Below are 27,801 nucleotides of genomic sequence, written 5' to 3'. Positions count from 1 at the left end.
GTCTGATAGTGGAGAGAGATCAGAACAGATCGCTGTAACACACACCGCGGCTCGTCCAGCTCAACTCGCAGACAGCTGAGTGCTGATGAGCCGGACAGAGAGCGTCGGAGGGATCCTCCGCCTCAAAACATCATTATTATAAAACAAGAGGTCTAAAACACAGATGATGAACACAGGACTGTAAAAATCTAGTTCAATATCTAACCTGTAGAGGGCGGTTATAAGCTTAACAGTGTCTAAACTGCCTGAATCTTATAAGAAGAAGAAGAAATTCTTCATTGATTGAGTATACTTCAACTGAGAACGTTTTAGACGCAGCTCGCATACACAATCGATCTTTGAGTAGAGAGTATGCATGAGTATGTAGGATGTAGGACGCTAGTATGGCAGTTCAGACACGGCCCTAAACTTGTTTTTAAACGTGTCGTTCGGTGGGAAACTCTGGCCTGGTCTGGCTGAGAGGGTCGACATGTCGTCCAGGAGCGGCTGTAGTTTGCTTGTGGTCGTCGTGTTGAGTGTTTTCGTAACGGTTCATTGTAAGTTTCCCACTCTGGAGCACATTAAAGCGAGCGCGAGCGCCAAGACTCAGGGCAGAGCCGTGGTGGAGCTGCTCAAGCGGCTGCTGGGGACCCGCTCCACGGAGTTCATCCTGTCGGTCAACAGCAGCCTCTCCAACGACAGCCTGGACGTGTGTGAGCTCCGCTCCACCAAGAACAATAAGATAGTGGCCACGGGCAGCAGCGGAGTGGCCGTGGCCTCGGGCATTTACAACTATCTGAAGTATTTCTGCAACTGCCATGTTTCGTGGTCCGGTTCTCAGCTGGCTCTGCCCCGTCCTCTGCCCAGGCTCACCGGCGTCCTGCGGATCAACACCCAGCACAGGTCAGTGTTCCAAACAACATAGCCTACTTTATCAAACCATTCATTCACACACATCCACAACTCCACGCACTGCCTATTTCACTTTTAAAGCCCTGTAAACCCAAATCCACAAACGACTATGTCATTTGGTGAGTTAGCTGCATGATAGTTGTAGTAGTAAAAATATTGTCCTTTAGGTTTGATAAACTTAACAGAAATCCTGTTGCATGCTGGTCTTATTGCACAACGAGTATTTGTATTGAACCACTCACGGCAGTTCTCTGCACGAACGTTCTAAAACAATGACTGTTGCCATGGAGACCGTTGGATACGTCCACGCTCACCTTTCAGCTTCCTCCATACACCTGTCTGTCCCCTCCGGCCGTCTCACCGAGCAGAGCGTTCAGCTGCTCTGCTCCTCGTCTCTAGATTTCACTAGCCTACTTCCCAACTCAGAAACATTGGTTTATTCCCCAATTTCAAATGACAACTCAAAACATAGATGTTTAAAACTGCCTATTCCATTTGATGTCAATTGCTCTGTTTCTTTCTGTTGTTTTTATTGTTGCTTTTATTTTGCTCACTGCTGCTTTTTAAAAGTTTTAAATGTCTGTACGGTGCCGAGAAAGGCGTCTTTTAAATAAAATGTATTATTATTATGGGAGCGCAAGGTAGCCTATGACTAAGAAGACACACGCTCGCCAATGAAAACAATTACAAGTACATTTTCAATGACTCATTTGTGCTTGTCCACCTTAGCGTTTCTCTCAAATAGGCTACACTGCCCGATCCAAAAAAACAAGTCACCACCTGGATTTAACTAAGGAAATAGGCACAAGCTAGCCTGGCACCGCCCGCCTACCTACTTCCGCTCAATTTTCATTTCACTTCAGTAGTCAGTCTGGGGCTGCGGTGTATTCATGGGTTCCTTCTCCAGCCAGACTTTTGGCAGTTCAAAGCGAACAGAGCGAGTGGCTGAGAACGATGACGTCGAAGTCGCGCTCCAGTTTCAGTTGAATGCTGCGTTCCTTTATACTCGGAACTCGGAACTACTACTTGGTAGTTCCGAGTTTCGACCTGTCTGTGTTCCAGTGCATCTGCTCGGGAAAGTATGGACGCCTACAACCTTCCTCATCCAAATTACTAAACGTTAGGCTCTAAGTTACCGTTGTCAGGTACCGGTAGATTCATAGACTACAATATGTAGTGAAGTCGGAAATTTTCTAGTTCCCAGTACAACTGGAACGCACCGCCAGAAGCTGGCTCATGACATACGTCAAGACCAAACGTTATGCGATTGGTTGGCTGATCCAGAGTGGCACTGGGCAGATCCAATAGTTTTAAACTTCGACACCCGCCTCCAAGTGAGTGAACTTATGCCAATAGAGCAGTTCCAGACCTTCTGTACAAATGAAATGAAGTACGATGGTCTGGTTGGACCAGGCTAGGCACGAGTCCCCCATCGGTCAAAAACTGCAGTGATTAATATGTTTCAGAATCAGAATCAGAAAGGATTTTATTGCCAAGAAGGGTTTTACACCAACAAGGAATTTGTCTTGGTGAATAAGGTGCATACAGTTAGACAATAAGACAATAAACAATGAACGAACAGTGACTGTAATATAATATAACACAATATATAAACAAGTGATAAGTTAAAATAGAATAAAATAGAATAAAAACTAAGGTAAAGATACTTAAAATTTGTAAACATTTACGAATTGAGTCAGTGTCAGTCAGTGGGGGAGGCGGACTCTGGACCTGTTAAGTATCCCCACTGAAGAGGGGAAGAAACTGTTCAGGTGGAAGGAGGTTTTGGTCCTGATGGACCGCAGCCTCCTGCCAGAGGGGAGAGTCTCATAAAGTCTGTGACCAGTTGGCAACAAGTTATTTAACCCTAGCTGATGCAGTGAATAGCTGACAACCATGGCCGAAGACATACAGTGGAGGAAATAAGTAGGCTATTTGATCCCTCACCGATTTTGTAAGTTTTTCCACTTACAAAGAAATGAGCGGTCTATAATTTTAAAGCTAGGTTTATTTTAACAGTGATAGACAGAATATCAAAAAGAAAATCCAGAAAATCCAATCTCATAATATTATGAAAAATATATATAAAATTCAACCAATCAAATCGTTCGGACCAAACGATTTGATTGGCCGACAGACCTGTCTGTTTGCCTGTATTGCGCATTCTCAACTAGAGGGTTTGTTTTGATTCCACGGCAGACAGTAGCGAGTAGCGACCATTGTAGAAAAGGCCCCAACGTTCATAAGTTACAGTGTTGTTAGTTCTTATAGTGTGTTAAGATGTGTTTTGTTCAGTGTGGATAGCAGTCAGTTAGGGCCGTGACGTCAGTCGGACAGAGAGCCTGTTTAGTTTCCGTTCTCTTCTCCCTCGGTCAGATGTGTGAGCGTTGCCGCAGTAAGCGATCATTCCACATGGACACGTGTTTATCTGAGTTTAAATATGAATCACCCGTGTGTGAGTATGTACATGCAGTCCCGATCGCTGTTATAATATAGTTTGCATGCGGGTCGCAACAGCTGTTGTAACGTCTCCTCACGAGCGGAGTTTAAACCTTTGTTCTTTTCCCGCGATCTATATGCGACTGTGCCTGTGAAAGAAGGAAAATAAAGAGCGGATAAAACCCTACTCCTCCTCTCCTAGTCTCATGCTTATAGTCTGACGCCTTTGGCCATAAGTGGTATTCTGGCCGACACCTCTGAAGTGAAACCAGTGATACAAGCATGGAACGAGGGTGTGGGGGCATTGGAGGGAGGCGGGATGGTATGATAGTGCTGTAATTCTCAATTGCACGATGGGTGTGAGTCCCTTTAAGCAAAACATTTTTCTAAACACTTGAAAGTAACTCTGAAATGCAAAATATAATTCATATTCAATAATTAACATTCAAATGACAGATAGAACCAGTTAGATTAAAACACAGTCTGGGGATCAGAACACAGGACCCTTAGAGCCAGCTAGTGTCTGGGGGTCAGAGCTAAAGACAATCAGAACCAGCTAGAACAGCTTGGTACTCAGAACACAGGACTAGAATCAGCTGTCTTTTTCTTTATCTTTTGAGTCTTTTTTTCAGAATTAGTTTTATTGGGATCATTCATTGAATAAAGACATGTTTCTACAGTCTATTGATGTTAAAGGTCACTCTCCTGTCCCCCACATACATACGTGCCAAACCATGCCCTTGCTGACACCCCTTCAACCATCAATCCCCACCTCCAGCCCACATTGTCTTTTGTCTTATTCAAACTAGTCTCCTTGCTACCTCAAATATAATGGATTCATTAAAAGAGGGCACAGACACTGTCTCACTTTACCCCACAGCATTTGTCTCACTTTACCCCACTGCCACAATTTGAGAAAAAACTACCTCTCTCAGCAAATCAGGCTAATCTTCAGTTATCATCATCACATGGTTTCATATGTTGGTAGTTCATCAACATGTATGATAGAAGTTTTTCTACCTGAATCAATTTGCTTTGGCACAACAATCGATTAAGTTGACAGCAAGAAAATTTACTTTTACATGCAAAAAAGACATTTTTGTGAAAAAAAAACATGCTTAGAGCATCACCATGAGGTCCTCTCTTTGCCAAGGGGAAATGAGAGGGGCTTGAAAACATATATCTCACATGACCAAAAATTTGTTCTGTGTCCTAGATACAGGGGGTGTCTCACATTACCTGATGTCTCACCCCGTCCTCCCCTATGTCTCTATACCCTGATTTTCAGCTAATCTCAGGAAGGCCTATTTTTTAAAACGAGCTGCAGTGCAAGGAAGATATAGGTGGCTGTTGCATTGTAAACACTATGGCGTGTGTGTGTGTATGTGTGTGTGTGTGTGTGTGTGTGTGTGTGTGTGTGTGTGTGTGTGTGTGTGTGTGTGTGTGTGTGTGTGTGTGTGTGTGTGTGTGTGTGTGTGTGTGTGTGTGTGTGTGTGTGTGTGTGTGTGTGTGTGTGTGTGTGTGTGTGTGTTCTGTACAATTCATTCACAGTGTCATTTAACTGACATCAGCAACAACTTTTTCGTAAATGTTTTCCCACCAAATCCAAGTCACGCTGCTGCTGTACATTGGATGTGTGCCAGCTGCTCTCTGTAGCAGCCACGGGAGCCTTTCCTCTTTCAAGTTAGTTTTTCTATGCCGTGTGGCGAATAAAATGACTAAATATCTTTGTGACGTAGCACAATACAGTTCACAAAGGAGGATGCCATGCTCTGTATGTGTTTGGATTGTCAGGGTCACGTAACCCAGGCCCCTTTCAACTGCAACACTGCAATCAAATGACAAATGGAGCATTGTCAAGCATTATTTTTCATTGTTTACTGTGGCCACTATGGACACTTGTACCACGGCGGGGTCCTTTAAAGTACCCTTCCCTTCAATTATCTGGTGTGCATTAGACTCGCATCAGCTCCCCCCAGTTATGTCATGTGCACAGTAGCTAGATTGAAGAAACCACGGCACAGTTTTCCCATGACTAGCATTAAGTGGTGAAGAGCAACACACTACCAATCATTTATCTGCTGCATGTGTCTGAGACCTACGTATATCCACTGGTGTAAAAAGCAACAGTGCTTCTGTGATTGTTTTATATGGTTTACAGTGCAGGTTTTTAATGCCAGTTTAGTAGGTACTATGGCTGACCCTGTACACTGACCCCCTCTAAGTGTGCTAACTTGAGAGGGGATATGCGGAAAGACAGAGTAAGTGACTTATTTAGAAAACAGGGCTTTTAGAAGTGAGATGCTGGATGTGTGAACAACAATAGAAAGTGAGACTTGGCAGTATACAGACACTACAGAGGTAGACCCAGGATGTGTGGCCTGGGCCTTAGCCATAGGGAGAGAAGCTAAGGGGCACTTTATTAAAGGTGCAGTGTGTAATATCTGAATAATTATATATTAGCATCTAGTGGTGAAAGTTCTAGAATGCAACACTCCCTGGGTAACCCCACCCCTTTCGAATAATAACAGAAGCTACAGTGGCATTCAAGGACAAGAACAATTCTAAATTCAAAACAATGCACCTAATGACATTCCAACCATGATGCTTCCAACATGGATTCCTCCATAAGACTTGCCCGCAGAATGTAAAAAATGTAATATTAATATTTGTAATTCTCCGCTCAGGAGGATCATTCAGATTATTGGCAGAGGTGATTTTACACCAATGAGGACATATTTATGAATGAGGATATTGATTTTAGCTAATACATTACTTAAAATGTTACACAGTGTCCCTTTTTAAAAGGTATTTTTAGGTTTGTGGCCTATCATTAACATGATAACAGCGTCAACAGGTATCAACTTTTGAAACCAGGTTCCAGAGTGGGATCTTTTAAAAACGCAATTCCAGCGTCACCATGTGAATAGCAATAAAGACCTATGGAGTACTTTTAATGTATTGCTAAATCCTTTTCAATTAAGTTAATAAAAAAAGGCCTATTCAATTTGCTGTCAAAATAGCCACATGTGAGTAAGAAGTTAGAAGGCAACATGCACGGTGTCTCTGTCTGCTGCACCATCACTGTGATCAGCGGAGAGTCTTGTGCATGACTCGAATGTGGGTGTAGTCTAAGCGAGTAGTAAGTTATTGAGAGACCACCCGCCACTTTGGCTGGTGAAAGATGTGTACTCTGATGGCTTTTCTAGCAACGAATAAACTCAAGTAATGCCCGGGACATGGCTTTCTACATTAAAAAAGACTATCTATAGATCAGAGCGTACAGGTTAAGTTACTGTTACAGTTTTTGTGTGTAGAGTTTTTAAAATTGTAATGAAAAACGAGCTAGAGTTTAGTCCACACAAACCGCTGCTGTGCATAGTGTTGTTAGAGTTTTGCACATGTCGCTCCAGTGGTGCCCACTGTGGTTTAGTGATGGAAATAAACTGTAATAAAAACAGAGCATCGGGCTGCTGCTTCAAATGAAAGCATTTCACTGGCTTCACATTAAAAGCATTTCACTAGAACAAACGTGAGTTGATATTTATTTTGAGCAGAAAGGGACAGGAAAGTAGCTGCTGACACAGCCCAGCAGCGCTCCAGTCACTAGCAGCATGTCTTCTGTTTTCAAGAGTTCTACGCGGTGAAAAATCATCATGCACACGGTATTTCTGAAAACGGTGTGCATGATGAAAGTGCCCCCGCGACGCAACCCCGGATAAGAGGTGAAGATAAATGAGAGTGAAGCTGCTTGAATTACAGACAAGATTTTCTTTGTTGTCTTGCAGCTTATTTCTTAAATTTGATTGGTTGGATTTTCAAATTGTATTTTCATATGTGCTGGGTTATATTATCTCATTCCATCGCATCAAATCCTCTTCCAGACTTTATCACACATTTCTAATCAATATATTTGTTTGTGTTTGTGTCTAGATTCCGGTATTACCAGAATGTGTGCACCTTCAGCTATTCCTCTGTGTGGTGGGACTGGCCCCGCTGGGAGAGAGAGGTGGACTGGATGGCCCTCAATGGGATCAATCTACCTCTGGCCTTCACCGGTCAGGAAGCCCTGTGGCTGGAGGTACAGGACAAGTCATGACATGCCTCAGTCTACATTCAGCCACAATACACTGTTAAATGCATCATTCGCAGGATTCAAATGTATTATTTTCTGTAACCATTTAGAACAACAATGAAATTCTAAAATGATCATATTTGGCAGGAAAGTAGGAGATACCAAATTAATTATCAGTGCCACAGTAAAGTTTTCAACATAAATTCAAAAGTATTTTTACGTTTGGGGGCCGCTCGTTTACATGTCAACAGCGTTTTGGGGCACTGAACGTGAACCTTTTCAATACCAGGTTCCAGAGTGGAATCATTTGAATATGTAACTCAAGCGTCACCATGTTGAATAGCAATGTTGTTCCCTGTGATAACGATGACATCACGGCTCCACTCCACACATGTGTTTTACATTAGCAGTCAAATAGCCACACGGGTTAGAAGACAACATAAACAGATCAGCAGATTTCCGAGCTGTGTGTGTGCAGTTATCTCTGAGTTAGGTTTCTTAACGCTGCTCCAACAAAGTGTAGATTTGCTGCACGGTGTGTCCGTCATTGTGGTCAGCTGAGACCATAGGAGACAGATTATTTACATGCACCAAATTGCACCACAAGGGCTATCCACTACAAAGTGTCACTGCCATCTACTGGCCTGGCATGTGTACTAGGGGTGTGCACATGTACACGTCTACACCTGTTACCGCTCAGTAAATCAGAAAACATCATTTTTTTATATTATTGAAAATGAATTCAATGTGTCTGGAAACACGCATTCATTCATTTCAAATCAGAAATTACACAAAATATGGGGTTGGCTAGTGAGCGAGCATGGAGTAGGCAGCAAAACGACATGCTCTGCTGAAACTTGAATTTAAAAGTTTTATTTGGCACTTTATACCCTCAAAAGGCGACGAAATACTATTATAAGTGTATTGTTCTCATTTTAGTTAAGTTAAAACTTGAAAGCGTTACGCCAATGGCCAACAGTTTGCGTTTGAAATTCGACAAATACAAATTCCCCGGAGAATCCCCAGCAGCTGGGCCTGAAGCCCCGAGTACGAGTGTTTCAACATCCGCTAGCATCAGCGCTAACTCGCCTCGGCCAGCTAGCCAAATGGAGTCCGCGGACATGAAAGCTGAAATCCTCACAGCACTTAAGAAGGACATCGCTATCCTGCTTAGGACGGAGTTAAAGTCCGTCCTGTCTGAGGAATTTGAATCCGTCAAATCCGAGCTACATGCAGTGAAGGCGGAGGTGGCTAACAACACTTCTGCAATTCGCTCCGAGGTGGACACGATGAAAACAACTATATCCGACATGGAACGCGGGCTGTCTTCATGCTCCGATGACGTGACTTCACTTCTAACTAGGGTGGGAAGACTCGAGACAGAGGTTACCAACACACGGGAGAAATGCCTCGACATGGAGGGGCGAATGAGACGGGACAACATTCGGATACTAAACGTCCCAGAGACCCCACTCTCCAGCACACCTGCGGCGGTCTCTAAACTGCTAAAAGAAGCTTTGAAATTGGATAAAGACGTCTTGATAGACAGATCGCACAGAGGACTGCAGGCAAGGAAACCTGACGGCAAACCCCGAGTCATCGTGGCAAAATTACACTACCACCAAGACTGTTTTGACATTCTGCGCCGTGCCAGGGAATCCGGACCACTCAAGTTTAAAGGGACCGCCATCTCCATTTTCCCGGACTACCCCCCGAGTGTCGCACAGGCCAGATCCGCTTTCAACGAAGTGAAGAGGCTGCTCCGTGGGCAAGATGGTATCAGGTATGGCCTTTCCTATCCAGCACGACTCCGGATCACACATAATGGAACTGAGAGACAGTTTCAAAGCCCAGAAGATGCCATGACCTACGTGAAAACCAAAATCCTTCATGGATCTACATAAGGCTGGTAAACCATGGCTTTATTGACGTGACTTTATCCTCCATCACAGTAAAAGGTTGGTGCTGTGTTATTATCTGAACACATCGTTTTGATTGAAAGACTGTATAGCTCCGAATAATAATTACTTAGGCCATATGAATGAATACGTGTGGAGAGCACAGAACAACCAACATCTGTTTAAAAAAGGTCCCATTTAGTCATGTCTTGTGTTTACAATTGACGAGAGATATCAGTATGCTGAACAGGATATTGCAGATATTGTGTTCTAGTAGACCTATTCCTACATTTATTTGTTTTTTTATTTCATCTGATTCTATGTTAGGACCTTCTAAAATCACTCAGCTGTTTGTCATGTAAAAAAGGAGACACAAGGTGATTGCTGATACTCCTTTACAGCCATATTTTGCTTTCTTATTTACTTTTTCTCTCATGGTATTTAATCTGCCATGCAACGCTGTCTTCCCTTATTTATTTTTATTTCAACATTTTATTATACATTTATGAACCTGAGATCCTGATACTGAGATGGTAGACAGTGAACTTTTTTAATTTATTTTATCTCTATTTTATTATTCTATTTTTTTTAAATAGATATTCTATTTTTATTTTATTTTTTCTCCCTTTTTTATTTTATTTATTTCAATGATTATTTTACTGTTTTTTTACTCTACGCCTTTGGGTTGAGAACATTTTGATATATGTAATGTTCAATGTGCCTTATGCTAATCTAAGTTCTATATAAGTTTTAGCAGAGTTCTGCCTTTCAAGTAAACTAGCGCATCCTTCTACAAGCACTTAAATGTGTAGATACTTCTGCGAGGGGGTTGGGAGTCACCTTGTTCGGATAGGTGAGGGGTGGGGATTCACTGTACCTGACTCAGTCAACTGTATGTTTTTTCTTTATCTTACTGTTATTCCTCAGGGATATTTTCAGCACTTTGGGAAATGCAAAACTTTCATTACACCAATCTTCTCTTCTCTCAAATTTGATCATGGCTAACACAGACACTTCTAGAGGATCAGCTAGTTGTGATGTTACCTTTATAAGTTGGAATGTAAAGTCTTTAAATCATCCAGTCAAACGAAAGAAAGTAATGTCTCATTTGAATAAATTAAACGTGGGGATAGCATACCTACAGGAGACACATCTTAAAACTTTTGATCATTTTCGACTTAGGGGGGGATGGGTCGGTCAATCATACCATTCTAATTTTCACTCAAAGTCCAGAGGAGCGGCCATCCTTATTAATAAGAACATTCCATTTGTTATGTCAAAGGTTGAAACAGATTCCTCAGGGCGTTATATAATTGTAGTAGGCAGACTATATAATACACCAGTTATCCTGGCTAATGTTTATGCCCCACATTGGGAAGACAGCTCTTTTTTCAAAACCTTTTTTGCTCTACTCCCTAACATGGATACGCACAATCTTATACTTGGAGGGGATATGAATTGCGCGCTATCACCTGCCCTAGACCGCAGTTCATCCAGAATTACAACCACATCCAATACAGCTCTACAAATACAATTATTTCTTGACACAAACGGTATATCTGATGCCTGGCGCTTTCAAAATCCCACATCTAGAGGTTACTCTTTCTTCTCACCAGTGCACGGGACGTACTCACGCATAGATTACTTCTTCTTGGATAAGAAGCTTCTTCCATTAATGACTAAATGTGAATATGAAGCAATAGTTATCTCTGACCACGCCCCCCTGTTGATGACTCTACACATACCGGTCTCTCATGCCAACTATCGTCCCTGGCGTCTCAATTCGTTATTACTTTCAGACGAAGATTTTATTAAATTTATCTCCTCTGAAATAACTATATTCCTCGAGCATAATCAGACTCCAGGAATATCTGCTTCATTATTGTGGGAAACAATGAAGGCATACATCAGGGGACAGATAATATCATACAGTGCACGGCAAAGAAAATGTCGCAATGCAAGACTTGAACAACTAACGAATGAAATTCTTGATCTGGACGCAACAATAGCTCTTACCCCAACTAATGATTTACTTAAATTACGATTGGCGCTTCAAACAGAGTTCAATTTATTGTCAACCAGACACATTGAAAACCTTATTAATAAAACACAAAGTAGAACATACGAATTTGGCGAAAAGGCTGGAAAAATCCTCGCCCATCAACTCCGTCAAAAAACTGCAGATCGAACTATACCTGAGATAAATGATGAATTGAGCACTAGGCATACAGATCATTCAGAAATTAACTCATGTTTTCGTAAATTTTACTCAAAGTTATATGCTACAGAAACCCTTGGGAACCACACTCTGTTTGACTAATTTTTTGGGAAAATAAATGTCCCTACAATTAATGATGAGACTGCATTCGATCTAGATGAACCATTTTCCATAGAGGAACTTACTAGTGCAATCAAGTCCATGCAAGATGGAAAATCCCCAGGACCTGATGGATTCCCAAGTGAATTTTTTAAGAAGTTTACCAACAAACTTGCCCCGGTCTTGCTATCTGTATTTGAAGAGTCACTTGCCACAGGCTCCCTTCCTCATTCTATGCGCCAAGCAGTAATTTCCCTCATTCCTAAAAAAGATAAAAATCCACTAGAATGTGGCTCATTTCGCCCTATCTCACTCTTAAATGTGGATAGTAAAATTCTTTCCAAAATGCTGGCCCGTCGTTTAGAAACAATCTTGCCCTCAATTGTGTCTGATGATCAAACAGGCTTTATTAAAGGACGGAATTCTTTCTTTAATATTAGACGCCTGTTCAATATACTTTATGATCCCGCTTCACCTGACATTCCAGAAATACTGATATCACTCGACGCCGAGAAGGCTTTCGATCGGGTGGAGTGGGATTACCTTTTTTACACCCTCAAACGATTTGGGTTTGGTGAGAAATTTGTCTCTTGGATAAGGTTGCTTTACTCCTCTCCATTAGCTGCTGTCCGAACAAACAATAATCTCTCCTCCTATTTTCCTCTCCACCGTGGCACCCGACAGGGTTGCCCCTTGTCACCCCTTTTGTTCGCTCTTGCAGTCGAGCCATTAGCAATCGCCCTTCGCAATGAGGCTGATATAAAGGAAATACAGAGAAACGGCTCGGAGAGCAAGGTGTCTCTTTATGCTGATGATATGCTTTTATATCTGACCCACCCTTTAACTAGCCTTCCAATAACACTTGATCTCCTCAAAGAATTCGGCAAAATATCAGGTTACAAAATAAACTTACAAAAAAGTGAGATAATGCCAGTGAATACTGCAGCTAAGCAAATTAATTTAGACTCATTTCCACTAAAAATAAGTGTGCAAAAATTTAAATATTTAGGAATCTGGATAACACACACAGTTAAAGACATCTTTAAAGCTAATTTCTCACCATTACTTTCTAATCTTAAATTAGATCTGGAACGCTGGAGTCTACTACCTTTGTCATTGGGAGGCAGGATTAATACAATCAAAATGAATGTGCTACCCAAATTTTTGTATGCATTTCAGTGTATTCCTATATTTATATCTAAATCATATTTTTTGTCAATTGACAAATTGATATCTGCATTTATTTGGAACAAGAAAAACCCTCGAATAAGGAAAAGCATGTTACAACGGCATCGTCAGCAAGGGGGATTATCTCTTCCTAATTTTCAGTTTTATTATTGGGCTGCCAACATTAGGACATTGTTATATTGGAAGCAATCCCCATCTAATGATAATGCCCCTGCGTGGTTACAATTGGAGAACTTATCCTGTTCAACTTCCTTGTACTCCCTGCTCTGTTCAAGACTCCCCCTACCAGATCCTATATCCAGATTTTCCTCAAACCCAATTGTGAAACACTCTTTAAAGATCTGGAAACAGTTTAGGAGATTCTTTTCTCTCAAACACTTCTCGATTTGTGCCCCTATTGCGAGAAATCACCTTTTTGTGCCATCAGTTATAGACGGAGCTTTCCATGAATGGGAGAGAAGAGGAGTGAATACAATAGAGGATCTTTTTGTAGATAATACTTTCATATCCTTTGGTCAGTTAATGCTAAAATATAATATTCCCCGCTCACATTTTTTTAGATTTTTACAGCTCCGTAGCTTCATATCGGCATCATACTCTCTTTTTCCATCACAACCACCCAACTCTCTTTTAGAATCCATTCTGAAACTTGACCCATGTTCCAAAGGGACCATTGGGACAGTTTACTCTTTATTAAACTCACAAAATCTGGAACCCTTGACATCAGTAAGGAATCGGTGGGAGGGAGATTTGGGGACAGTGCTTTCTGATGAAGTTTGGAAGAAGGCCATAGATAGGATACATTCTTCTTCTATTTGTTTACGTCACACAGTCATCCAGTTCAAGGTCTTACATCGCCTTCACTGGTCAAAAGTAAAGCTGGCAAAGTTCACACCTATCGATCCCATATGTGACCGATGCAAGCAAGTGCCGGCTACGCTTTCACACATGTTCTGGTCCTGTCCGAAACTTAATAATTTTTGGCAATTGATATTGAAAACCCTCTCAGATGTTTTAGAAGTACATATAGAACCCTCTGCTATCATCGCAGTATTTGGAGTTACTCCACAGGATATACATCTTACGTCCCAAGCAAGAAAAGTTATAGCTTTTGCATCTCTCTTGGCCAGACGACTTATACTCCTCAAGTGGAAAGAGAAGTTCTCCCCAACCTTTAAAATGTGGATTAAAGATATGATGCATCACTTAGTGTTAGAGAAGATTCGTTACTCCACTAGAGGGTGTGCTCAGAAATTTTATGCTATATGGAAACCTTTTTTGACCTATGTGGAGAGGATAGATTATGCTAGTATGGGAGTTTAGTGCTGCTGACCTCATTTCCTTCTCTATTGTAGCTGATTTACTGAGGTGTAATTTTAATTTCAATCTGTATTTATTTTTTGTATTTTCCCCTTAGACTGTTATTTAACCGTTTGCATATTTCTGGTTTTGTTTTGATTTTGTCTTTTTACTTATGTGCATTTCAAATGTGATCCCTGAATGCTATTGTTATAGAATGGTACAGTGTTACTGTTAAAGGGGTGGGGCTCTGTTGGAGCAAGTTGGGGTGGGGGTGGGGGGGGAGGGTTATAATTGTATGAATCTAATTGTATCTGCATTGCATTCTGTAAAACGTCAAAAATACCAATAAATAAACCTTGAGAAAAAAAAAAAGAAATTACACAAAATATTTGGAGAAGATAAAAGCTATCTCCGTCTGTCCCCCTCAGTGAGTGTGTGTATCAACCAGCACTGCGGACACACAACAGACACACAGGCGCACAGTCACAGCCACGGCAGAGAGATGAAAGATAAACTAGAAAATCCTGTGCGTGCCCCCCGGCGCCGACCACCAGCCCTGCATCGGTGACGTCCCACCCGTCGACCCGGCTCAAACGCTTCTACAAACCGCTGCTGCGCGCTTTCCAAACTCCAGTCCCAAGTTGTGGCCAATTGAAGGTTGCAGTCGTGGCAAATCTGCAGAAAAATGGCCGCTCTTGCGAAGACGTTTACGTTAAGGGCGGCCATGTTTTTTGAGTTATCTGGCTAAAACTTTATACACATGTGTATGTTGGTCCCCTGATGCTGTGTACACAATTTGGTGATGATAGGTTGGAAATCCACAAAGTAGATGTCACTTGACTGTATTTCAGGTCATGTAAATAAGGGATGAAAAAAAATCATGGCTGACCCCTATGGGAGAGACGCCGAGATCGTATAACGGCATGTGGCATGTGCCACGGCGACCACTGACATACCATGGCTTGTGCCGGTCTGTAACGGTAGTGTCAGTCCAAACAATGGTATTCTGCAACCGGCACGCCCCGCCTCCCCCCTAGAATTTCACGACAGGTATTGCCGTAAATGTAAAGCTAAATATATTTGGTCTTTATTGACACTATATCACAACATAGCACCGTAAATAAATGGATTTATTCATGTCTCTGGTCCTTTCCGTTGTAAGGATATGTGCGATCTGTTGAAATGACAGATGCTTTATATAACAGTCGGACTTGCTCCGGTGACAGCAGTTAGCCTAGCCACCTGAGCAGGTCTGACTAATCGATAACAGAGATTTAGCACCATACTGCCTTGACTAGAGAGGCAGGCCCCTTTATCTACCAGGGGGTGGCACTGTGGTCTAGGGCTAGAAATACTGTAGCCTAGGGCTTAACTTGCAGCTTTTCCCTTAGCTCAGTGGGAAGAGAGTCCGCAAACCCTTCAGCAGACCTGAGTTCGCGTCCCGCCCGGGTTGGTTCTTTGCATCTTTTGACTAGACTTTCATCTATTTTTTTTACTAATGTTTTATCAAGGTAGGCCTACAGGTTCCTATCGTTTAACACTGATTCAGTGTCATAAACCTTTTTGTACTATTTCGGTGCCATTTCCTACTGTCACATGCATATTTTCTACTGCGACATACCGCCTGTCCACTGACAGGCCACTTTTGTAAAATGGCAGTTCTGTTTCCCAAAGGCCTCTACCGTTCCATAAAATGGTTTTACCTTTTTCCGAATGGCCGTATGGTGGATAACAAAAAGTTCCGGACCCTCAATACCTGAGGGCCCGTACTTAACTAAAGATAGACGTATCCCAGTTGATGTGAACAATGCAATGTCGACCCTTCACACCCATAATGCTTACTAAAGCCATTTAGTTCAATTTTTTGGATCTGTGTGCATGTGGAGCGTATACAAAACACTTTGATCTACAGTGCTGTGTGAAAGTTTGTGAACCCCTTGAGCATTTTGGAATTTTATTGTGTTTAACCATTATTAATTCATTTTTATCAATACCAGTATTTTTTATATGAAATAACAGATGTTTTTTTTATCAATTCAAAATTTTTCTTTTCCAGAAATCATTTGTTAAAAGAAATAAAACAAATTATTTTCCAACTGTTGTATGTGCAAAAGTTAGTGAACTGAGCTGTAGTTGTGTACATTTAGGTTTACAGAGCACTTGGGTTAAACCAGTCAGAGATAGAGGACTACTTCTCCGGCCCAGCGTTTCTGGCCTGGAACCGTATGGGAAACGTGTTCCGCTTCGGTGGACCTCTGCCCCAGTCCTGGCATGTGAGCCAGCTCTACCTGCAGGTACTGACACCCCCCTACACACACTATGGAGGAGGGCTCTAACAATATGTGTATCCAACCGAGAATCGCCAATCATTTATTCATGTTGCTTATATAGTTTGTTGTGTTCAAATCCATTCAGGTTATGTGTTATTAAATGTTACATTAAGTTAGATGATATTATAAATGTTATTTAAATAAAATGCTTTTTTAATTAAAACAATCGTGGTATGTATCGGTGGTCAAAAATGACAAATGGGATGGTGAGTTTTTGTATGGTTCCAGCCTTACTATGGAGAGAAGCAGGACATCTCTCTTACCGCCAGCTCTAGTTCATTTACAATGCTTTTGCCTCACTCTCAGGCAACTTTATTTAGAGGTCAAGTTGAAAGTGAAAACATTAAATGATGTTAGTAACCCCTTCATAGAAACACTTTGCTCATACAACTACATAAACTGATAATCAGGATTTTACTGTTGCTTTTTTTCCTTCTATTCCATGTAAGAGAAGAACTAATCTATATATTTAAGGTGGACTGATGGATTTCATCTTACTATCTGCTCTCACGTGACATTTCCTCTCTTTTTGCAGTTTAGAATTCTAGAGCGAATGAGATCGTTTGGCATGACTCCGGTGCTGCCAGCGTTCTCTGGGAGCATTCCTAAGGGGATCCTCAGGTGACTGCTGCCTGCCTGCTCTATTGACAAGTGTACTAGGCTGGCTTTTTCAAGCAGGGATGATTCCCAATTGTTATTATTTTTTTCTTCATATTGTTCTTTCATAGTTATTTCTTCTTTTTTTTACCTTTTTTCCGTAAGCACCCCCCCCCCCCCCCTCAGAACTTACCCTCAGAAAAAACTAAAACAACAACAGACATAAAAAGACAGTATATTAATAGACAATCACCAGTTCTTTTTTTTGTGGCCATGATTAGTCCTCTAGATATTTTGCAGTTGTTATGCTTATGTTTACATGTTTATATTTTCCTAAATGTTGATTAAATATGTATCGGACACATTGAAATAAGTAAAACTACAATACATTTGACAAAGCTTATTTTTCATGAGGTATTGGATTCAAATACTTATGGGTCTGATGAAAACTTTTAAATGTGCACTCACACTTGGCCCGGTTGATCCGTTCCGTGCTTAAGCAGGATTGTGCCCACTCACACTGCTCCTTAAGCTCCAGGCCTAGGCACCATTGCTTCTTGCTTATACGTCAGTCTGGCTTCATATGACACATGCATTGATTGAAGTCATCAGGATGCGTGTTTTTGTTTGGAAAATACGCGGGTTTAGCTTTTAGTGTGTTTTTAATATTTTCATCCCGCCAAATTGGCAGCAAACATTCCACCTCCACATCAGACCAACACACACTCTTAGTTAACAACTTTTTTTAAATATCCGTCGAGGGGACCAGTTGCATTTCTATATTGACGTCAGGACTCTTGAGCACGGTACAAGGCCTAGTGTGAGTTGGTATGCTTACATCATGAATAAAAGACTGGCAGAGGAATGTGTCCCTGGCAGCAGGTGCCCAAGTTGATGGGATTGCAACTTTCTCAAGTTCACTTCTTTTATTCTTCACCATATTACTTTAGTGTGTTTTGGGTCTGACAGTGCAGAAGGTTTTCTGGGGAAGACAATGTGCACTGTTATCCCCATTGAAGACTGAGTGTAGCGAGGCAGAATAGGTCTAAATCCTGTTTACTCTGTGTCTGAGTTTCAGATAAGCAGTGTGACATGAAGACATTGTCAGAAACAGTAATGCTTGTGTTGCACACAGAAGTAAATGTCTGACTCCAAATCTTTTGTATGACTGAAGTATTCTTTGTGTTTCAGGTTATATCCAGAGGCCAATGTAACCAGATTGGGGCCTTGGGCTCATTTCAACTGCAGCATCTCCTGCGCCTACATCCTAGACCCTCTGGACCCCCTGTTCCTCCACATAGGTTCCCTCTACCTGTCCCAGGTGGTCAAGCAGTTTGGGACGGATCACATCTACAACACTGACACCTTCAATGAGATGACTCCGCCCTCTTCTGACCCCGCCTACCTGTCTGCAGTCAGCCAGGCTGTCTTTGCCTCCATGACATCAGGTGAGTAGCGTACTGTTCCTGTCTCAATGCTCATAGTAGTACAATGGAAGCTAGCAGGGCTGTCCCCAATACCATTTGACAGGCCTCCAATACGCCTTGGTTTTTTCAAAGCAAATATTCAAATACTGGTTCTTAAAAAACACACCATCAAAACCAACATTAATAATCCCAATGTACTCACTGAAACAGAGTGTATGGCACCAGACACTAATCTGCCCGTAGAGGAGCTTTTCACTTCATCTTTTTGGGGACTTTGCTTCGCTGGCGACCTCCTGTAGGTTGCCATGGAAAGCCTTAGTGGCAAAGGTGATGCTGTGGACATTGACTATTTTTTAATTCACTGTCCATGTTAATAGCAAGGATGTTAAATGACTCACTTTGCACTGTATATGTTTTCATATCTTTTAAGATTTTATTTTACAATAGATGGACAGCTTCAGAGTTTTCCTATGATGACGTGGACACAGGCTATTTTTAAAGTAGCTTTTCATCATTCAAATAAAAATGAAATGACTAAATTAATGAATTGAAATCAAAGTTCTATTTGTCTTTACTTTCCCATTGTGTTGTTACAGTCAATAGATTCTAGGTGCAACAAAAGGCAAAACCAAACGGTATAAAATAAGTAAATCATTTGAAATGTGCAATATGAGGAACCTTATTTACAATATAATAATAGCCCTAGTGTGATGAGCTGTTGTCTCTACTCCCTGCTGATTGGCCCTTCTTCTCCCCAGTGGATCCCCAGGCCATCTGGCTGATGCAGGGCTGGCTGTTCTTCAGTGAAGCAGCGTTCTGGAAGCCGGCCCAGATCAGAGCCCTGTTGCAGGGTGTGCCCCTGGGGAGGCTGATAGTGCTGGACCTGTTTGCAGAGACTGAGCCCATCTTCTCCTACACAGAGTCCTTCTACGGACAGCCCTTCATTTGGTGCATGCTGCACAACTTTGGGGGCAACAGTGGTTTCTTTGGCACAGTGGAGAGCATCAACTCTGGTCCTTTCAAAGCCTTACACTTCCCTAACTCCTCCCTGGTGGGCCTGGGCATGACCCCAGAGGGCATAGAGCAGAACCCAGTCATCTACGAGCTGATGAGTGAGCTGGCCTGGCGCAAGGAGCCGGTCAACCTGTCTAAGTGGGTGTCTCTGTATGCAATACGGCGCTATGGCAGCACACAGGACAACCTGACTGCTGCCTGGAGGCTCCTGTTCTCCAGCGTCTATAACTGCACAGTGCCCCATTACAAGAACCACAACCACAGCCCGCTGGTGCGCAGGCCTTCCCTCCACATGAACACTGGCCTCTGGTACGAGCCGGCTCACGTCTTCAAAGCCTGGAAGCTGATGATGGAGGCGGCTCCGGCTCTCATAGCAAAGGAAACCTTCCGCTACGATCTGGTGGACGTGACTCGGCAGGTGCTGCAGGTCCTAACCACGTCCTATTACCAGGATATAGTCCAAGCCTTCAACAGTCACAAGCTGCCAGAGCTGCTGACTGCAGGAGGGGTGCTGGTCTACGACCTCCTGCCCGAGCTCAATCGTTTACTGAGCAGCGAGCGTAGCTTCCTGTTGGGCACGTGGCTGGAGCAGGCGCGGTCCCTAGCCCTCAATGAGAAGGAGGCTCAGCTTTATGACATGAATGCCAGGAACCAGCTGACTCTGTGGGGGCCCAGTGGGGAGATCCTGGACTACGCCAGTAAAGAGTGGGGGGGTCTGATGGAGGACTACTACACCCAGCGCTGGGCTCTGTTCGTTCACACCCTGGTGGAGTGTCTGAACAGTGGGCGGCCCTTCAAGCAGGACGCCTTCAACCAAGAAGTGTTCCAGGTGGAGAAGGGATTCATTTTCAACAGCCGGAGATACCCCACCAAGCCTCAGGGAGACACCTATCAGATCGCTCGCAGGATCTTCCTGAAATATTATCCACAAGCCTTAAAGAGACTATAGCTTAAAGCCTGGCTCAGAGCTGCAGCAACAAGAATGTCTCCCTCCATCCTCCACTGGTCCATGGCTATCCAAAACATGTCTCCCTCCATCCTCCACTGGTCCATGGCTATCCAAAACATGCTGATGGACAACATCTAACAAAGTCAATGTCCACAGGTACAATCAGTAATGGATAAAGGATTTTTCACTTTACATTTACATTGAGCAAATATCAAATCATGCCTTATTCAATAGGACAAGGAAAGAGAAGTTGTGACTGACTGGTTGATTGGGTGTGATGTTATGTCTATCGGTACTTCTCTGATTTTAAAGAGACAGTTCAATGTGTTTGGAAATATGCAGATTTACATTCCCAGAGAAAGATGAGAAGATTGAGGTGAATCTCTGTTCGTAAAGAGCTGGAATCAGGACATGGTTAGCCTAGCTTAGCTGGCCTCAAAGTAAAAACATTGATGCTGTATCACATTCTACCGTTTAACCTGCGTACCAACGGAAATGTAAAAATGACAATGTAACCCCCATGGAACTATTTCTTGACAAACACCAGACTAGTGTCCATCCGCCCGGCAGCTCTGTGCTGAATTTCTTGCTATGAGCTGGTTACCAGTCATTTAGCAAAGGTTTTCTTTAAGGTCGGCGTACAGTCACAATGGTACTGAACCTTGCTACTTCAGGAAGCCTCACAGTCACTATGCTAAGCTGTTGCTATTGTTGCATTTATGTTCATTTACAGGTTAAGGCCGTATTTCACTGGGCTGCGACTGTTTGCGGGAGTCTCTAAACTGTCTTGAAACGTTCGCGGGGTTTCAATTTCCTCGCATGAGTCGCAGAGCCGCGCAGTCCTGTCGCTTGAATTTTGGACATGTTAAAAAAATGTGTGCGACAAATCTACTCTCAAAATAGTCTCAGAGTGGTCGCAGGTGTGTCACACGCGTCACAAACCCTTTTCAATTTAGTCTCCGCGAGTCAGAAAGTGCGAGCAATGTCAGACAACTTTGCGAGGGTCTGGAGACATATGAAACTAAATTGCGACTGATTTGAGACAAAAATGAGACTGACTCCGTTTGTGCGACGCTCGCCAGACGTTCGCAGAATAAATGCGAGCTCCCGGCAAGTTTTGGCCAGGACATTCTCAAACGTGTCATAAGTACCAACTCAGTGAGACTGCAAGTGATAATTGTCGCTAATTCGCATATTTTCTCGCAATTTTGTGTCTCCAACTTGTCGCACACTGTCACAGCCCAGTGAGATAGGGGCTTTAAACAAGCAAAGTACAGCATGTAACACTTGTTGGTTCTTTTTTTCACTTTGGACAGAGCCCTAACCAAGAAAAGAGATTGAAATACATTCAAGCATTTCCCTGTCATACATAAAACAGCAAATAATCACATTCCCCAGCATGTAGAACTGTTCTTAAATAACACTACAACTACAGATATCAGATAGGCATTGACATGTTTGACCTAGGCTTATCACTTTCTGTGCCTATGCCTTCTGGTTTCAATATCATTTGAATATTGTGTCTTACTCTGGTCAAATTGACTGGCAGGTCTTGAATAACTGTCAGGCAATGAGATTGGACAATTACAAAATGAGTTTCTGTAAAGGTTTATTGAACAGTTGGGCTTGTTAAATGCTGAGCAATTGCTCATGGTTAACATTAGCAGATAACTGTTGTGTCCCTAGATGTATTCTTTTTACATATATATTTTTTATAAGAAAATTCATATAGGGTTTGAGATGCACATCAACCACTTTCTGAAATATTGTCTGAATATTGTCTATTGACTTTGAGAGAATAGACAGTGCTGTGTTGACGTAGTCACTACAGTAGATGAGCACAGCTTACATTCATAATGTACATTCCAGTTTGCACAATATTGGTTTCTGTCTCGTATAAATGCTATTTTTGTATTTTTTGATTAATTAAATTGACGAGATTCCTCCAACTCAGGCATGTGATAAAAGTCTTCAGGCTGTATCATTTCATTCTCCATCTCATCGCCTGTTGTTTTTACTGACACAAACACACACACCAATCAGGATCCTGAGGAAACTGAAGCAAACAGGCTCCAGCTGTCCAGCACATTCAAAGCCATCACGTCATGATGGAATATGTAAAGCAAAAACTTCCCATAGCTTTTATAAAGACCAATATTTTCATAACCTCCATTACTAAATCATCTTTCTGAAACCTTACACCCATCCATAGGAACAGATAGGCCCCTTTCCTTATTGTACAGATGATGTGTTGAAAATGGAATTCAATAAAAGGTTGAAGAGGAAAAGAAGAAGGAAGCTGAAGAGAGAGCCCTCTGCCTGGGAGTCACAACAGACCAACATAACAACACAGTATGGACAATGGGGATGACACAAGAATAGCAAGTTGGTACTTTCAACCACGTATTATATTTTATATTAGACTGCCATACATTGTATAAGCTCAGTATTATTGAATATTCTAGGCTGTGGGGTGTTAGCAGAACTGTTCTATGACCAGAATAGATTTGAATGTGATGTTTGCTTCAATATGAGGATGGATCTCACCTGCTCAGGTATTTCACTTGCTGGAGAAACCAAATGTTAATTATTTATTGCAGAAAATGTATTATTTGAAGACATTTACTGTGATAAAGGATTGTATCCTTATGGACCACTCCTAATATAGCAAATATGCTGATTCACTGGAATGCACTTATGTTTAAAACAAATCACCACTGAAGCTTCACCACCACCTCTAATCATACTGTATATGTTCATAACCAGCCTTTAATATGTTATCAACAATGGAGCAGAATCATTCAATATTACAAGGCTATTTAATGACAATATAGGCCTTTTTAAAATGCAGAAATAATAGTTTTGCAGTTAAGTCACCAGAAGTCCACTATGAATAACTAAAAGATATGCAAAAATACCATTTACACATACTACATACATACATACAACATACATATACTATACATGGAGACAAGGATATAGTGTTTGGAGAGGACAGAGAAGACAAACTGATACAATGTCTTATCATCCAGACGTAGCTTACTGAAGGTGAATTACTTTAATAAGTATTTGTTAAGGTTTGTTTGTCTGAAGTATGTCCATAAAAGGTCCTATAGGCTCTCTGAATGTGGTTAATGTATGACCACCAACCACATTAATCCATCTAAATACCATTTTTCCTCAATCTTATTTAATATAACTCAAATAAATTCCCCTTAAGTTAACATTTAAATATAAGACACAAAAATTACAAATACAATATATGTTTATCAAGCTTACAGTAAGTTGGTTCCTTAACAATCTTAAGAACACAATGCTAACCACACAAACCCAAACAGGACTCCAGAAATGAAACAGCTCATTAAACACTTTGATTAATATTTTTTTATTGTTGAGAAAATAATGAGTATCATGTCTGTAGAGGGATTTAAACAGTTAGAGCTCCTGTCCATCCCTGCGTTCCAATCCCCATACTTCCATACTACTCAGTATGCTACGAAAAGAATAACAATGTCCCAATACATGCCTGTCAGAGGAAGTATGCCAAAAATACCAGGATGCCCTAATACATCCAATTGCATTTTGAAGTACAGAAACCAGCATGATTAAGTATGTAGTATAGTAAAAGGGAAAAGTATGTGATTTGGAATGCAGGGCTTGTGTTCTATCAGCCATCAGTGTGTAATGACATGTGAAAGGTTCTGTCACGCAGCATAGTGGATCAACATTAGATAAGCTTTGGATGATTCAACTGCCAATCAGAAGCACACCACATGTCAACCTCTACTTTATGATAGGTCCATGATTTACACTAGAGAATACCCTTGAGTACAATGTGAGCATTAAACCTTCCTTTCCGTAATGCTATGTCCAAAGAGAAAAACAATACAGCTGTTTTGTATGTTCATGGGCTTTTAAAGATGGAGTCAGTGATTCAGGAGAATTTTGACAAAATCCCTTTTTTGACAAATCTGAGTGTCTGCTCAAAATCTGCCTCCTGTCCTTATTGTGAGTGCCAGTTTACAGAGCCTAAGCTGTTTATTAACACCAGATTGTTTTTCAGCACACTCCTATGGGCAGAGATTTGTGTCAGTAGAACTTGAATTCGAATTGATAGAACTTGAATTCGAATTGATCGACTTGAATAGGAATTGATCAACCTGCATTTGAATTATTGATACTTGAATTCGAATGTATACACTTGAATATGAATTATCCATTTGAATTTGAATTAATTGTACTTGAATCTGAATTTTATTTACTTGAATCTGAAACAGTTAATATTCCAAATGACTTTCAAATAAAAATTCAAAATTCAAGTTTTCAAATTCAAGTAGAAAAAAATTCAAGTAGAAAAAATTCAAGTAGAAAAAATTCAAGTAGAAAAAATTCAAGTAGAAAAAATTCAGATTCAAGTAAAAATGTGCACATCCGGTTTCTTTGAGGAAGAGCAATCGAGTGCAGATCTCTGATCCTAGGCTACAGCGTCTGGCCGGTGACCGTTATTTAACGTTCAGGAAATATAAAGTCATACATTAATTTGTTTAATCATCGTCTGTATTTTTGACCTCTTGTTTTATAATCGAAGTATCTTTTAGAACACTAATCACGTTTGAGAAATGAAACTGAAAGTAGTTATAATATCGCCAATATGCTATATCAATGAAAACAGACGGTCAAACAGCGTCCAAATGAGCTAAAATCCTAAATCCAATAAACAGTAACATGGCAAACTTATTTTTAGGCAAGCTCTAATTGATTATTTATTCATTTTTTCAAACGTTTACATGTTTAGAGGCGGAGGATTCCTCCCTCTGTCCGGCTTATCAGACAGCACTCAGCTGTCTGTCAGTTGAACTGGACAAGCAAACGTAAAATCATCAGGAAATGATAAAAACATCCCGATGGAGATTTCTATGCAGTGATTTTTTGATTTTACAGGGTCACGTTGTGGCAGTGACACTCTTTCATCAGTCGGAGCTGCAGCGTAAAGTGAAAACAAACTCAGAGTAGGCCTATATATATAGTCATACTATAGTCAAAGGCGAACATATATGGGCCCTTTACTTGATGCATGCGCGCTCACCGGCCGGCGGGGACACAATTCTTATCAGCGGTAACTTGGCACGATACCGGCACACACCTTGGAGGAGCAGATGCGCAGGTGAACATTGCATCCTGTCAGCGCGTCTCTCTCTCTCTCTCTCTCTCTCTCTCTCTCTCTCTCTCTCTCTCTCTCTCTCTCTCTCTCTCTCTCTCTCTCTCTCTCCTGTGGTAGGGCGCTTAGCAGACGGAGCGAACGTATAGTGACTATGTTGAAGTTATCTACTGCTTTGTGCCATTACCCTGGATTTTTAATGATAACCTAATGCTCATTAGTGCGCGCCTCTCAGCACTCTGACTCTACCGAAGTGCGCATGGGAAGGCGGGGCACAAACGTAATCTTGTCCTGGGCACGGGGAAGAAATGCGACGGGCATAGGCCTATACTGTAGCCTATACAGTATAGCCTATAAACTGTATATATATATTATAGTGTATATTTATGATCTGTCAAGTTGATGTGAGGGAGCAGGAGATGGGAAAGAGGACATAGGCTATGAGACTGTTTACAGAGCAATCGCGGGAGCACAGGGCAAAGTGTAGGGGGGCGGAGAGGGGGTGCAGGCGGTGGTGATCTCTTATCTATTGTAGCCTAAGTGTTTATTAATGACTATATATATAGGCCTACTCTGAGTTTGTTTTCACTTTACGCTGCAGCTCCGACTGATGAAAGAGTGTCACTGCCACAACGTGACCCTGTAAAATCAAAAAATCACTGCATAGAAATCTCCATCGGGATGTTTTTATCATTTCCTGATGATTTTACGTTTGCTTGTCCAGTTCAACTGACAGCTGAGTGCTGTCTGATAAGCCGGACAGAGGGAGGAATCCTCCGCCTCTAAACATGTAAACGTGTGAAAAAATGAATAAATAATCAATTAGAGCTTGCCTAAAAATAAGTTTGCCATGTTACTGTTTATTGGATTTAGGATTTTAGCTCATTTGGACGCTGTTTGACCGTCTGTTTTCATTGATATAGCATATTGGCGATATTATAACTACTTTCAGTTTCATTTCTCAAACGTGATTAGTGTTCTAAAAGATACTTCGATTATAAAACAAGAGGTCAAAAATACAGACGATGATTAAACAAATTAATGTATGACTTTATATTTCCTGAACGTTAAATAACGGTCACCGGCCAGACGCTGTAGCCTAGGATCAGAGATCTGCACTCGATTGCTCTTCCTCAAAGAAACCGGATGTGCACATTTTTACTTGAATCTGAATTTTTTCTACTTGAATTTTTTCTACTTGAATTTTTTCTACTTGAATTTTTTCTACTTGAATTTTTTTCTACTTGAATTTGAAAACTTGAATTTTGAATTTTTATTTGAAAGTCATTTGGAATATTAACTGTTTCAGATTCAAGTAAATAAAATTCAGATTCAAGTACAATTAATTCAAATTCAAATGGATAATTCATATTCAAGTGTATACATTCGAATTCAAGTATCAATAATTCAAATGCAGGTTGATCAATTCCTATTCAAGTCGATCAATTCGAATTCAAGTTCTATCAATTCGAATTCAAGTTCTACTGACACAAATCTCTGCCCATACACTCCCAGTAACAGACAAAAATGAAGATGAAGATAAGACTGCTTCTTTCACTGTCTTTGGTGTTTCTTTGTTTTGTCCATGTTTTCCATTTGGTTCATTTAATATATGTAAGTGAAGATCTGATGGTGGGAAGTGAACTTCATCATAAGTTTAACAGGCAAATGTGTCTAGTTACAGGAATACAGAAATAAAAGAAGAGTTCATTTAATAGAGATGTTGATGACACTTGACAGAGTCCATGCTTTGATAATGGCTGGCAGTAATGTGCAGTAGCCTACACAGGATCCCTCCCTGCATTCCAATTCACATACTTTTTCTTTTTACTACACTTCATACTTAAGTACAGAAGACTTAAAGGGCCACTGGAGAGAGAAAAAATCAGATAAGGAAGATTTTTTTTTATGTCAAGAAATGTCAAGAATAAAAACGAAGACTGCAACATACTATTGGAGTTAGTGGGGTTATCAAGGTTTTTTCAGCGTACTACAATTGGCGTGCAAGTATTGGGACATCCTAAATCTTTTTCTGGCATACTAAATAGAATGGAAGTATGGGGATTGGAACTCAGGGTTAGTTTCCCTACAGTGAAAAGCCACTGGTTCCAGAAAGATCATTTGAAAATAGATTTTTTCAACATATTTTACATATTAGTCTGCAGTGAAGGATAGACAACTAAAAAACCAATGGAAATCAATATGTATTAATCAGT

General features: G+C 41.2%; 1 protein-coding gene across 1 annotated transcript; it reads left to right on the top strand.

The window, feature by feature from the left end:
• The first annotated feature begins 410 nt into the window (after positions 1-410).
• naglu (N-acetylglucosaminidase, alpha) lies at positions 411-22,311 on the top strand. Its single transcript, XM_080049097.1, has 6 exons — positions 411-882; positions 7,264-7,411; positions 16,258-16,404; positions 16,976-17,061; positions 18,229-18,485; positions 19,223-22,311. The coding sequence occupies exons 1-6, from the start codon at positions 470-472 to the stop codon at positions 20,425-20,427; spliced, it is 2,256 nt and encodes a 751-aa protein (XP_079905223.1). The 5' UTR covers positions 411-469; the 3' UTR covers positions 20,428-22,311.
• The last annotated feature ends 5,490 nt before the right edge of the window (positions 22,312-27,801 follow it).

This window comes from Ammodytes marinus, assembly GCF_949987685.1.
Source record: "Ammodytes marinus genome assembly, chromosome: 20".
Lineage (NCBI taxonomy): Eukaryota > Metazoa > Chordata > Actinopteri > Uranoscopiformes > Ammodytidae > Ammodytes > Ammodytes marinus.
The sequence above is the reverse complement of the archived record's forward strand: the minus strand, read 5'-3'. Positions and strand labels throughout refer to the sequence as shown.

Excerpts from the sequence above, each read along its gene's own strand:
- naglu (XM_080049097.1), top strand. The coding sequence starts at position 470 with ATGTCGTCCAGGAGCGGCTGTAGTTTGCTTGTGGTCGTCGTGTTGAGT. Across the intron at positions 883-7,263 it reads CGGATCAACACCCAGCACAG|ATTCCGGTATTACCAGAATG; the intron begins GTCAGTGTTCCA and ends GTTTGTGTCTAG. Across the intron at positions 7,412-16,257 it reads AGGAAGCCCTGTGGCTGGAG|GTTTACAGAGCACTTGGGTT; the intron begins GTACAGGACAAG and ends GTGTACATTTAG.